The 14,272-nt window shown below is 33.7% G+C and overlaps 1 protein-coding gene across 4 annotated transcripts; it reads left to right on the top strand.

The window, feature by feature from the left end:
• Positions 1-3,847: 3,847 nt before the first annotated feature.
• On the top strand, positions 3,848-10,262 carry LOC131076291 (FACT complex subunit SPT16). 4 transcript variants are annotated; one of them, XM_058013413.2, is made up of 8 exons: positions 3,848-4,056; positions 4,170-4,254; positions 4,416-4,568; positions 4,762-4,837; positions 4,967-5,092; positions 5,544-5,596; positions 5,840-6,259; positions 7,038-10,262. In XM_058013413.2, exons 7-8 carry the CDS (start codon positions 5,847-5,849, stop codon positions 9,778-9,780), a joined length of 3,156 nt encoding a protein of 1,051 aa, XP_057869396.2. In that variant the 5' UTR covers positions 3,848-4,056; positions 4,170-4,254; positions 4,416-4,568; positions 4,762-4,837; positions 4,967-5,092; positions 5,544-5,596; positions 5,840-5,846; the 3' UTR covers positions 9,781-10,262. The 4 variants fall into 4 exon arrangements, with proteins under 4 accessions (XP_057869396.2, XP_057869395.2, XP_057869393.2 ...); XM_058013412.2 differs by having other exon boundaries at positions 4,170-4,298; positions 4,980-5,092; XM_058013410.2 differs by having other exon boundaries at positions 4,170-4,298.
• The last annotated feature ends 4,010 nt before the right edge of the window (positions 10,263-14,272 follow it).

The raw sequence follows: 14,272 nt of genomic DNA, 5'->3' as shown, positions 1-14,272 counted from the left end.
AGCCACCAAAATTTGAGCTCAATAGCATGATTAATCACCACATACCAACAACTAATACACTATTCAACATGATTCTAGAATAATTTTGGTAGCATAATAGAATCTCTACAATAAATTAGCATACACTACTAAATGATCTAACACATAAGTATATATAGAACACAAGAATGGGGGTCCAAGACTACCTTGTGTCATCTCCATTAACACTGCATGCATGCAACTAAAGAATGAAGAACATAAACTAGTCCAAGCTAACATGCTAAATTAGACATCACAATCTTCAACATGAAAGGCATCCAAATATTTCCTTTATGCACGAAATCAATCTCCATGAAATGCAAGGCATCTAACCTCATCCTACTAAATCAATATTAAAGTTTATTAATAAATGTCGACATGCATAACTTGTATGTCAGCCTACTAATTATAAACTAGTCTTATCCACATGCTATAGGTGTAGTTTCCCCCAAAAAATCTTATCCACATGCTAGGTACTTAAAAATGCAAGACTAAAAGTTATAGATTCCATTTCAATTCTATGATCGAAACTATCAATTAAGACTTCAACAACTAAAACAAGTTGTTACAGACACTGCCATAGTATGTCAAGTACCAAAATATCTAAACATATGACACCTACCTCCTCACATATAGATCGTCTTGGATGAGTGCCAACTTCCTAAAAAGTAAGGATCGCACCATACACATCATCTACCATGTAGGATGCAACTTCACCAAGAGGTCCCACAAAGTGATATGCAAACATACGAAGTTAATACATTAAGATAAATAATTATGCACCGAATGATTAATAAAATCAATTGATCAATGTTAAGACTCAAAGGTCGAGACACCTTAATCCCAATAGAAACTTTAGCAACACACACAAACTAGCAACCAAACATGGGTACTCTTAAAATTAGGATAAATCTCAGCCAATACAAATGTATTCCTTTTTTCTTTTGTACATTCTTCTTTGTCTTGTTAAAGCAATTTAAATTATTTTTTTTTTTTCCAAATAACAATTCTCGTAACTTTATTTTACAACATTTCTCCTCATAATAGTAACAAAACCCTTAACAAAACCCTTAGAGTCAAACTACCTTTTCTCATCAATTTTCATTCAATAATCATTTATATTGTTAGATAATACTTGTCATAGCCTTCTTTTCAAGGAAAGTGAAATATAAAAGTTTTATAATTGATAAGGTATGAAACCTAAATTTTATGTTACTTCAGATGGAATTATTTTAATAATATAAGTTACTTTCTAAAACCCTATCTCTATCTTTGTATTTGAAAAAAGTTTGAATTTTACAAGATTGAAAGATTCTATTGGTTTAGAAAAGGAAGGCATTGAAGGTGTGCTTCCATTACATGCAAAATTACTTCTCAAAATTTGAATTAATTGCATGCATTTGACTCTTTGTGAGTTCTAAAACTAAAGATATTTCTCTTCTTTTTTCTTAGTCTCAGAATCCTTTGAATTTATGGTTGCCAAGGCCACTCTATTAGTAACACGATTTCACTTCTGATTTGACATTCATCATATTGTATCATGTAAATTATTTTAAAAATTTTATAATGTCCATTTTTAAAGTTATGACTATGATTAAATTTTTAAAGAACTAGGCAATATGATTTTCAATGCAAAAGAATGATTGTTTACATTTGAATCAAAAGATATTCTTGTTTCATTGAAATTTTCATTAAAAAACTAGAAATTTAAACATTTATCAATTGTGGATTTGGTAATTTCCTAGTTTTTCATGGAATTAAAAATAAAATAAAATAAAAGTGATTTTGAAGGAGGTATAATGGGAGAAAACAAGAATCCTTATTATGTTTCCATTTAGAATCCTTTGGAACTATGTCCAAACTATTATCGAACTTTGCTTTCATTAATGTCCATGTCACACTTCAATAGGACTTGATGCTAGAAACTTAAGATTTGAGTTATAAATGGGTGTGAAGGAGTGGCTCTTGGTATTGTATTTAGTCTAAAAGCAACTTTGATGGTTACCGTTACATTCACACTTAGACCAATTTATTAAGTCATTATGTTTCACAAAATATCTTGAAAAATCATAATCCTAAATAAATAATTCTTCAAATATATATTAGTCTAAATCTTTAATTCAAGATCACTAATCTAAAAACATTAATATGAACAATTAATTTGATATAACATTAATTTAAAACCATAAATTTGAATAATTATTAATTTGCAATAACATTAATATGAAACCAAAATCTAACTAACCAAAGCTCTAATATTCATCTTCATTGTCAATTTATGAGAACATAACTATATCATCTAAATGAATAATTTATCATTTTTTATCACAATGTCCTTAGGGTCCATGCCCTACTACTAATCTTAGTCAAAATAGGAAAGCATTAAGATCACACTTGCACATGTCATTCATTAAGTTGTGAAAGTGAATTAAACAAATAAATAATCATTTTTTATTAGATTTGAAGATATGCAATTCAAAAATGTTAATATTTATATAACCAACAAATCATTTTCAAACATCTTGCATTGCATAATCTATTATCCAAATTTAAATTAAATATCTTTAATTTATTATTTGCATTTTACATTTATTTAAATATTTTTAATCAAAATAACATTTATTTAAATAATATATTTAATCAAAATATTAAAAATAATTGTCTTCTAAAAGATGCGAGTATAAGATTGCTCTCAGATTTGTATAAGCAATACCAGTGACTATACTACACCAAGACTAAGGATTTAATCTATTTGAACATGATATTAAATTATATGGATGCAAGATGGATGAATAATTCAAGCAATAGTGATTCAAGCAATAATGAAATAAACTAAATATGAAAAAAGCTAAATTAAGATACAATAATCTCAAAAAAGCAAGCACAATATCTCCAATTACTCCAGAGCAAAATCAACGTAATAATAATCTTCAAGGTGTTTCTTAAATATCTCTAGGATGATTTGAATGAGAGCCGAAGGCTGAATTTATAGAAATTCACAAGAGATCAAGAAAAAACACAATTTAGTATTAATTGAAATAATTGAGAAATTAGGTTCAGTTAACTTTGAGATAGATTCCAATTATAATTTAATTGAAATGATTCAGATAAGAAGTTCAAGTTGCATTATAAATAAAAATTAATTAATTCCATACATTTGTGATAAAAATAGATAATTCTTTGATTTATTCAAAATAAGAGTCTTTTCAATGCAACTAAACTTCTTTTTCTCAAAAGCCTTGAGTTTCAATTTTAGAAAAAGATTAATAATTCCTTTTCTGATTTCAAGTTAATCTCAATTTAGAAGAATATCTCAAGTTTGATTTCTCTCTCAATTTAATTCTTGCTTTGTGATTAATTCCTCTTTTGTAATAAATTAATTCCTTTTTTGCATGATTAAATAGCAAATTTATTAATTAATTAAATATGCTAAGATATTTAATAAATTAAATAGATTAATTGATCACAATGATTTTCTTGGAATGATTCAATTAATTAAATAAATTAATATTGAGTAATTCACTTGCCATATGACATTTGATGATTAAAGAATTAATTAATATGCTCAAGATTGATTTAATTGCCTTTGGTTAGAACCTTGGTATGTTGTCGAGATTAGAAGCCCATGATTTAGATGACCAATTTTACGATATTACAGAAGAAAGACTTAAATAGACTTTTTTAAAGAGAAAACAATAAGATACACTGAATTACATGATAAAATTAACTTTCCTAATATACATTTCATTTGATGAATAGTACAATTGTTTCCTATCACATCAGATTCTTAAATTTCATTGAATTTGTTTAAATTTGTTAGTACTACATGAAACTTCAACCCCAAACCCCAGATTCTTCAATACAAAAAAAACACTTCAACCCGAGAAGCTTGTTTCTCTAGCTATGCCATTTCTAGTTGCCGCCAAATTGAAGCGGCAAAATGTCCACTTCAAATCACGTTTCTTCTCTTTATTTTACGCAATTTGCTCAGTAATACGATCAGCAAATATACTGTAAACCCTTCAAAAACTCTCCACTGTAAGTTCTGCAAGTGAATTGCTTGTGCGTTAATCGATGTAAGCAAGTTGTTCAATTAAATCTGATATTTATCATCGTCTTTATTACTTTTGTTTCTGTATTCCATTATACAGGTTTTAACAGGGTTTAACGCGTCATTGCTGTTACATCTAGCAAAGCCAGGAGCACTACGTTATATGCAAACAAAACCCAACTTCTGTAAACCCTTAAAAACCTTTTCCAGGACTAGAATTGCTTCTATGGTAATCCTTTAATTATTCCATTAAAATGAAATATTGTATTTTTTTCCTTCTATTAATTCTGCATCAAAATCTTGGTTTATATGGGTTCGTATATAACTACTGGAATATTTTTTTCAGACCAAAGGTTATTATCTGTTCTTCTAAGGAGCCAATACAGTAGAAAATTGACCAGTCACTCAAGTCCCATTGAATGCTCTGAAGTTTCCATTTGCATCGGGGGTTTGTGTGGTATAACAGATCTCTACTAAAGAGTTGCCACTTTAGTAATTGGTTAGTATACGATTCAATTAATATGAGATTTATTGGTTTTTGTGTTAAATTCTTCATCAAATTCTATGCTTATATGGTTTTGTACATAATTTCTGGTGATTTTTTTCATACCAAATTGTATTGCCTTTTATTTAGAGGAGCCCAAACAGGAGGAAGTGGCTTATTTACATTAACTTTATTGAGTGTTATGCAGTCTGAAGTCTCCATGAGCAGTGAGGATTTGTGTGCTATAACAACCCTTTACTAAAAAGTTGCCACAGTACTAATCGGTAAGCATATTATTCAACTAGTATGAGATTTGCTGTTTTCTGTACTAAATTCTGCATTAATGCCTAGGCTTATACAGTTTTTGCATAAATTGCTGGTGCATTTTTTGATGCTAAACCTTTTATTCAAAGGAGACACATACAGTAGGAGATGGATCACTCGCACAAGCCTCATCGAGTCCTCTGATGTTGCCAGATATACTGAGGGTTTGTGTGGTGTATCAATCCTTTACTAAAGAGTTGCCTCGGCACTAATTGGTAAGTATATCATTCAATTAATATGAGATTTTTTGGTCTCTGTAAAAATTCTGCATTAAATCCCACGCTTATATGGATTTGTTAATAACTGATGGTTCATTTTATCGTATCAAACGGTTATTATCTTTTATTTAAAGATGCTCATGCAGTAGGAAATGGATCATTCATTCAAGTTTCATTGAGGTTTGTGTGCCTTTACTTTCTAAAGAGTTGTCTCTGTGCTAATCGGTAATTATATTATGCAATTAAAATATGGAATTAGTTGTTTTCTTTGTAATGTTTTTTCTCTGAACTTTGCTTTAAATTCCAGGTGTGCATAATGGTTCGTGTATTTTTTAGGCCAAAGGGCAATACCTTGTTTTTTAAGTTCATACTGTAGGAAATGGATGATTCACACAAGCCTCATTGAGTATCCTGAAGCGTCCACATGTACTGATTTCTTCCATTTCAGGGTTTGTTCTGTGGAAAAACACGCTACCAGAAGAATTGCTTCTGTACTGATCAGTAAGTATATTATTCAGTTGATATGAGATTCACTCTTTATATTTTTATTCTGTATTAGTGCCTGTAATAAATTCTTGGTTAATTAAGTTTTGTGTTGTCATTTCTGATGCATTTTTAACATGAAGTGCATTGACTTATATCATAAGAAATAGAATCCCATTTAATAGGAATTGGATAATTCATACGAGTTTCATGAAGTGCTCTGAAGTGTGCACATATTCTGATTCGCACTCTCTTCCTAAGGTTTAAAATGGCGGAAGATAGAAATGGGAGCTCAAGTGGCTATGCGCTAAATATCGAAAGCTTCACTAAAAGATTGAAGACATTGTATGTGCATTGGAAACAGAACAGGCAGGACTTGTGGGGCACCTGTGAGGCAATAACAGCTGCAGCTCCTCCACAGTCTGAAGATTTGCGTTATTTAAAATCTTCAGCTTTGAATATATGGCTGTTAGGGTATGAATTTCCGGAAACAATTATGGTATTCATGGCAAAGGAGGTACATTTTATGTGCAGCCAAAGAAAGGCTTCTTTGCTTGAGGTATTGAAGAAACCAGCCAAGAGCTCCTTGGGTATTAATATAGTGTTGCACGTGAAGGCCAGGAATGATGCTGGAATCATCCAGATGAAGACCATGTGTGAGGCCATAAGGGCACAGTCAGGGTATGAGCGATATTTCATCAACTGGCTTATTTTTTGCAAAATTTCAAAATTAGACTAGTCAGTTGCTATATTTTCGATAAAATATTTGCATTCTTCATGATACATATGCAAATCTTTAATAAATGTTTAGAAGAGAGCTTTTAGAAAAATCTGCGATGTACTTCTGATAACATTGATTCTTTGGATGACTCTAAGTGATCCATCCTCTTCTGCATTCCAAGGGTTGTCAGCAGTGTGATTCGTAATGTCGGTGTTATTAAAATTCTGCCAGATTTTCTCCAGAAGCTGTTTTCTATTGGTTATGGGCTGTGGAAACCTAAAAACACTTAACAACATAAAGTAATTAGATTTGCTGAAAGGTACATGTTCATAATAAAATTTATTTATTTTTCCTTAAAACGTGTCTTTTAACACATACATCCTTTTTTCATTAAATCAGAAAGATTTGCCAATGATTTTAAAAATATTAGCCAACCATTTTAAACTTTAAAAAGATCCGGCTTCATTAGCATTTTACCTATCTGAGTGCTATTAAATGAAAACAATTCAGCAGAGAGGACTACTTTTTGTTAAATGCATGAAGTTTCCACAGTCCATATTGATATGTTTGTTATTTTTCTGGATTCGACTCCAGAAAAATAACATAAAAACTCTCACAGTTGAATCCAGAAAAATAACATACTTTTTGTTAGCAGACTGGACAAATCAGTTCCAATTTTATCGACTGATTATTTAAATGGAACAAGTAGTTGATCCTTTAAATGATTTCCTGGTGCAGATCAAAGGTTCCAGTGGTGGGATGGATTGCTAAAGAGACTCCGGAAGGGCAGCTCTTGGAAGACTGGGCTAATAAATTAAGGACCTCAGAGTTTCAGCTCGTGGATGCCAGCACTGGATTTTCAGAGATCTTTGCTGTTAAAGATGAGCCAGAACTCACCAACATTAAAAAGGCTGCATTTTTGAGTGCATCTGTTCTGAAAAATGTTGTCTTGCCAAGGTTGGAGGTTGTTATAGACGATGAGAAGAAGGTTACCCATTCTGAGTTGATGGATGATACAGAGAAGGCCGTTCTTGATCCACAGAAAGCCAAAGTAAAGTTGAAGGCTGATAATGTTGATATTTGCTACCCCCCTGTTTTTCAGAGTGGGGGAAAGTTTGATTTGAGGCCTGGTGCTGTTAGCAATGATGACTATCTTTACTATGATGCCACTGGTGTTATCATTTGTGCAATTGGATCCAGATATAACAGTTATTGCTCAAATGTGGCAAGGACTTATTTGATTGATGCCAAAGATGTTCAAGGAAAAGCCTACAAGGTTTTGTTGAAGGCACAGGAAGCAGCAATAAGTGCACTTAAGCCAGGAAACCCTGTTAATGCTGCCTATAAGGCGGCAATAGAGGTTGTTCAAAGAGATGGCCCTGAACTTTTGCCTCACCTCACAAAATCTGCAGGAACAGGAATAGGGATTGAATTTCGGGAGTCTGGGTTGAGTTTAAATGCAAGAAATGATAAATGTCTGAAAGCGGGGATGGCTTTTAATGTATCACTTGGGTTTCAAAATTTGCAGGTGCAGACTAGTAACCCGAAGACACAGAATTTTTCATTGCTTCTTGCTGACACTGTGGTTATTAAGGATAAAGGGCCTGAAAATGCAACTGGGGTGAGCTCTAAAGTTTATACTGATGTTGCTTACTCATTCAATGAGGAGGAAGAGAAGGAAGAGAAATCCAAGCCCAAGGCTGAGGTAAATGGAATAGAATCAGGCTTCTCCAAGGCAACGTTAAGATCTGATAATCAGGAGATGACCAAGGAAGAGCAGCGTCGGCAACACCAAGCAGAGCTTGCAAGGCAAAAGAATGAGGAAACTGCAAGAAGATTGGCTTCAGGGGGTATTGGTACAGGGGATGGACATGGCTCTTCAAAGACATCTACTGAGATGGTTGCCTACAAAAATGTTGATGACATCCCCTTTTTAAGAGAGCTTATGATTCAGGTTGATACAAAAAATGATGCAGTCCTGGTACCCATCTATGGTATAATGGTTCCATTCCATATAGCTACCATCAAGAGTGTTACAAGTCAACATGATGGAGGGAATTCCTATATAAGGATAATATTTAATGTGCCAGGGACTGGTTTTAATGTCAACTATACACCAACAATGAAATTTCCCAGCAGTATTTATGTTAAGGAAATTTCCTTTAGATCCAAGGACCAACGTCACATCAACCAAGTTGTACAAATGATCAAGTCCCACAGACGGTCTGTAGCAATGAAAGAATCCGAAAGGGCTGAAAGAGCTACACTGGTGACTCAGGAGAAACTTCAACTTTCAAAAACAAAGCCAACTAGGTTGACAGATTTGTGGATCAGGCCAGTATTTGGTGGAAGAGGAAGAAAGATGACGGGAACTCTGGAGGCGCACCATAATGGTTTTCGGTATTCAACGATGAGAGCACAAGAAAGAGTTGATATTATGTATCAGAACATTAAGCATGCGTTCTTCCAGCCAGCAGAGAAGGAGATGATTACATTGCTGCATTTCCATTTGCACAATCATATTATGGTAGGGACCAAGAAGACCAAGGATGTCCAGTTTTATGTGGAGGTGATGGATGTGGTCCAAACTTTAGGAGGGTCAAGAAGGTCAATGTATGATCCTGATGAAATTGAGGAAGAACAACAAGAGAGAGACAGGAAAAATAAAATTAATGCAGAGTTTCAAGGGTTTGTCAAACGAGTAACAGAGCTGTGGGAACAGCCTCACTTAAAAGATTTTGAACTTGAGTTTGATATACCATTTAGAGAGCTTGGTTTTCATGGAGTCCCTTTCAAAGCAACGGCTTTTATTGTTCCCACGGTTAACTGTTTGGTGGAGTTGGTGGAGATACCTTTCCTAGTAATAACTATTAGTGAGATTGAGATTGTTAATCTTGAGAGAGTAGGGCTTGGGCAGAAGGCATTTGATATGGCTGTTGTTTTCAAGGACTTTAAGCGGGAAGTCCTCCGCATTGATGCAATTCCTTCTTCATCCCTTGATGGTATCAAGGAATGGCTGAATTCCATGGATATAAAGTATTATGAAAGTAGAATGAACTTAAACTGGCGGCCAATTTTGAAGACTATTACAGATGATCCAGATAAATTTATTGAAGATGGTGGTTGGGAATTTTTGAATATGGAAGCTAGTGATTCTGATATGGAGAATTCACAGGAGTCAGATCAGGGATATGAGCCCTCTGACATAGAAGAGGAATCAGAATCAGATGACGAGGATTCTGAAGATGAATCGCTTGTGGAGTCAGATGAGGATGAAGAAGAGGAAGATGATTCTGAAGAGGAGGGAAAAACATGGGATGAATTGGAATTAGAAGCCCGAAATGCAGATAAGGAAAACGGTGATGAATCTGACAGTGAAGAGGAAAGACGACGGCGGAAGGTAAAAGCTGCAGGGAAGTCTCGGGTATCTGATATTAGAGGTTCACGAGGGATGTCTGCTAAGAGACATAAAGTCAGATGAATTAAGTTAATCCACATATCTGCCAAAGTTTACTTCCAGTTTTTATGTCTGTTTGTCTTAACTGTCACAGTTACTTACAAATTTGAAATTTCTTTCTGGTTATTTTTATGAGGATATATTCAGCCACTATCTAAGCACCTTCTGTTTGTATCACAAGCATCTGTGCATTTCAAGAATGCCAATTACCTATGGTCTACAGCTATGCCATCGCACTTGTTGGATCTACTATTTCAATGCTTTCTATGGCCCTCTTGTTTGAGATACCACTGACAATCCTATCTCCTTTCCTTAGCTGAGGAGTGGATTTGATTTTGGAAATACTGTGCTTTAAAACTAGCTATGGTCTCAGGAGAGCTATGCTAGCTTTGTTGTTGACAGTTGACACACCCTCAATCTTCAACAAGAACTCGGATGCATGGATTCAAATGCGAGCTTTCAAACTTAGATATGAATATGCATAATTTGACTTATTATGGTTTTCACAGGCAGTTGTCTTTACATGACTATTCTGGTTTCTGCTAATAGCCTTTGTTTTTCTTTCACTTATCAAAGATAAAAGAAAACATGCACTTTGAGAAAGTTGCTTTATCCTTATTGTAGATTGTGGAGTCTTAATGTTGTTCTAAAGGACAAGGGTTGTCAGTAAGTGTAATAGCGGCTGCATCCTTACCAAAATTGGCAACCCTTATTCAGAATACCTTAGCCTTTGGACTCGATACAAACTTGTCCATTGTTATTCCATAAAAGTAATGTGTAAGACATTTAAGGGGTAAACCATACAGAAATTCAGTTCTGCCATCCAAGGAAAACCTACATATGGTGTATCAAGAACAGCAGAAAATGCTTTTATTAGGGTTAATCCTTTCTTCTCCCACTCTGATGGTATTTTGCCCAAAACATTTTTTTTTTCTGTTTCAGTGCATCTCAAAATTTAATGCATTGATTAACATTCGTTAGGCATTTCTGTTGCCTTATTTTTCCAGTTAGAATATACTAGTAATAATAATTAATAAATGATAATTTTTTAATATCTAGAAATCTCTTTGTATTAGATGCACAATTGTCCACGACTCCACACTATCACCTATTAACTTATAAGTGGAAGGAAATATTTTGATATGGTGAACTTATCTGAAGAGAATGTTAACAGCACATTATATGTGTTTTAGACTTTTAGCATATTTCTCAAGGAAACAGGATATTGAGCCATCTTTGTTGTGATTCCTGCAACTTCCAACTAAACTGGCTTATATCTAGAAGGATGAAAAATAAGTTCTGCACTCTGGATCTTTTGTTAGGACTGTTCAATGCATCCTGGTGTAGGAAGGGGCACATCTTTGAAAGAGGATAGCTGTTGTTTCAACCTTATGCATCCCAGTTCAGTAATGAATACATTTTTGAAAAGACTGCATGCTGCATGGCTATTGTTTAGACCTATCTTGTTGCTGTTAGATCTATTGAAGCAACTCCCTTCGAAAGCTGAGATTCTGCAAGATCTTTGCAACAATCTCATCTGTTTTCCTTGCCCATCATAGTTGTATGAATGGCAGATTTTGTCTCTCCCTTTATTTGCATGTATAAAGGGTTTTGCCATACCTATACCTCTCCCAGGCATGATTTTAAATTCTGCAAGATTTGTATGGCTGGGTTGGTTGAATTTTTAAAAAGCTCGTAAACTAGATTATAGAAAATACTTTTGCCTTGTGTGGGCTTTGAGAGTTGCACTAGGGGAAGGCTTAAAAGTGTTGGGATAAGATGTACTATATGTTGTAGGAGGGCCATGAATTTTATCTTTCAACTGGTGCTTTAAGGCCCCTTATGTCACTTGCACTCATCTTTTGTGATAGGAATGTTTTGATTCATAGATTATGGGTTTGGCATGGATATTATGTACTTTTATAATTAGGAGATGTGCATGCCTTGAATATTGTTATTATTGAATATTTAATGGAAACATAAATTTTGCACAGATAATGCTAAATCTGAGGAAATCCAACTAGAGGGAGGACAAACCTGTGCATGGTACTTAATAGAAGCATCATCGTGCCCAAGTTAACATGTCTTTGCCTTGTGTAGCATATACCTAAATTTTATCCTCAGGAGGAGGGTTTGAATGAACCAAATAGAAATATGTTTGCATAAAACTGTCATGAGGGTGGAGCCAAAGGTGATGCATTATTGATAGAGCGACAATGTAAATGGTGTGCACATCTATAGTAGTTAAGATCTGCAAGAATCTCTGAGTTATTTCTGTCCAAACTAGTCATTTGTGGAATAATTTGCCACTATAGCTTAAGGATGGCATGTCCCCTAGGTTTGTGTATAGTTTAAATAGCGATTACCTGGGTTATGCTTCTTCCAGTTATAAATGCCATTTTTTGAGCACAATGAAAATATATATTTTAGGGGAGATCCATACAATAATGTCTTAGACGTAAAAAAATTCTTTAGGTTTTTGATTATAGTAGCATAACAGTTGAAAATCTCATGATTAATTCCAAATAATTATGACCTCATATTTGTGGTGCCATAGAAGATGTTATGTCTAATTTTATTTCCATGCACTATATATGAAATTAGTTTTTCAGTTTTGTTTTGGTTTGTTCTCTATTTTTGCAACAAATCATATGATTTAGGCTCTTGTCAAATGTCTCACCTTGGCTTATATAACCAAGGGTTTCCATTCATGGATATTATATTCTATTTATATTTTTTAGTAGAAACATAACTTATTTTTGTTAGATTGATCTTCTTATATTTTTTTAGTAGAAACATAACTTATTTTTGTTAGATTGATCTTCTAAGTTCTTTGTGCTTTCCATTAGGCTTATAGAACTTGGGTGGTCATCTTCATAGTTGAATAAGTAGTCAAGTTCTTTGATTAGTCTTTTGAGAGATTTTAGAGTGAAAGATTTTAGACTAAATTACCTCATATTTTTATACATTTAGTATTGATCCCTAGATATTCATTCTTGATTTCTGGATTCACCATGCACTATCCTAGATTTAATATGAGGGTGCAAATCTTACCTAGGTCAATCATAAATTCAAACCCTTTATCAAATAAAAAATTAAAATTTATTGACTAATATTGTATTTAAAAACATTCTCTCATTCATTTGAAATCTTCTAGGAGTTACCAAAAGATATAACAGCAATGAGAGCTAGCAAATTTATCAAAGCACATCATCCTAGAACTATACATCATCCTAGAACTATTGCATGTTTGCTCATCTTAGAACTATACATCATCCTAGAACTATTGCATGTTTGCTCATCTTGATTCTTTGCTTAAATTTGTGAAGTTTATCAATCTAGAAAATTGACCAAAGAGAACTCAACCCTTGTGATTTACGAAGTCTATCATGTGTTGCAAACACCACCAACCCTTAGCATCATTTGACATCAAGGATTGGAGTGAGCGATTTATAGTAGTTTGAAACGTCCTAGATTATTCTGACGAGTTATAAAATCACTTCCGTAAGGTAAGTTAAGTCTATACTTGTGGAGATGGGTCCTATATTATTCTTACACGTTATAAAATCACTTTTATAAAGTAAGTTGAGTCTATACTTGTGGAGATGGGTCCTATTAATTCTTACACGTTATAAAATCACTTTTATAAAGTAAGTTGAGTCTATACTTGTAGAGATGGGTCTAACCTTAGTATACAATTAGATTTTAAAACATTGAGAAGTAATAAACATTTATTGACATTTTGAACCAACACCGAACCATTTGTCCTTCTCATGTTTGTCAACTCTTTATGCTTCATTTAAATCAATTATTATTTATTTATCAAAATTTTAAAAAATTGTTTGTGGATTCCCACATGCATATTAGTTGTTTTAAATTTTCTCAAAGTCTTTGATTTTAGCATTTAAGAAAAAAATTAGACTACACTTGGGAATGTTGTGGTTTCTTTGTAAACTTAAAGAAGTGAAAATAGTTTCAGATGTGAGAAATTATTTATAGCTACAGCTTATATTAACGGTTTGGAAGTTGTAAAAAGAATTGAACGTCCATGAAAATAAATTTAACCATTGATTCCCTTTATGAGAATTGATGGACGGCACTTAGCATTACGTTTTGAGATCGACGATACCAATTCTTGGCAATGAGAATCGTCACTCTAATTGCCTCTCAGATCCTTCTTGTAAAAACTTTTAAAAATTCTGAACACAGACAAGATTACCCAGCAAAGTAAGAAAGTAAAGCAGAGAATAAAATGACACAGGCAATAGCTTCCATGGCAGCAAGGTTTCTGAAAGGTGGTCACATGAGCACTGTATGCCTACCCACTACTAGCACAGTCAATCCAAGCTTCTTGACACTTGACAACAACCATGGCAACAACCACTCAGAGTAGTCAGTGCTCCCTTCTGGGTCTCCTGGCCACTACAGTGTCAGTGGCATGAACTGCCACCAAGGCCCTAGCAGAGGCGAAATCTATCAAGCTGAAGCCCATTTCCCCACTCTGATGACCTGAATG

Source organism: Cryptomeria japonica, chromosome 4 (genome assembly GCF_030272615.1).
Source record: "Cryptomeria japonica chromosome 4, Sugi_1.0, whole genome shotgun sequence".
Taxonomy (NCBI): domain Eukaryota; kingdom Viridiplantae; phylum Streptophyta; class Pinopsida; order Cupressales; family Cupressaceae; genus Cryptomeria; species Cryptomeria japonica.
This window is presented reverse-complemented; position numbering and strand designations above follow the sequence as displayed.

What these genes read in the sequence shown, in the direction of transcription:
- LOC131076291 (XM_058013413.2), top strand. Translation starts at nt 5,847, where the DNA reads ATGGCGGAAGATAGAAATGGGAGCTCAAGTGGCTATGCGCTAAATATC. An exon ending in GCCATAAGGGCACAGTCAGG is followed by an intron (nt 6,260 to 7,037) that starts GTATGAGCGATA and finishes TTCCTGGTGCAG; the next exon opens with ATCAAAGGTTCCAGTGGTGG.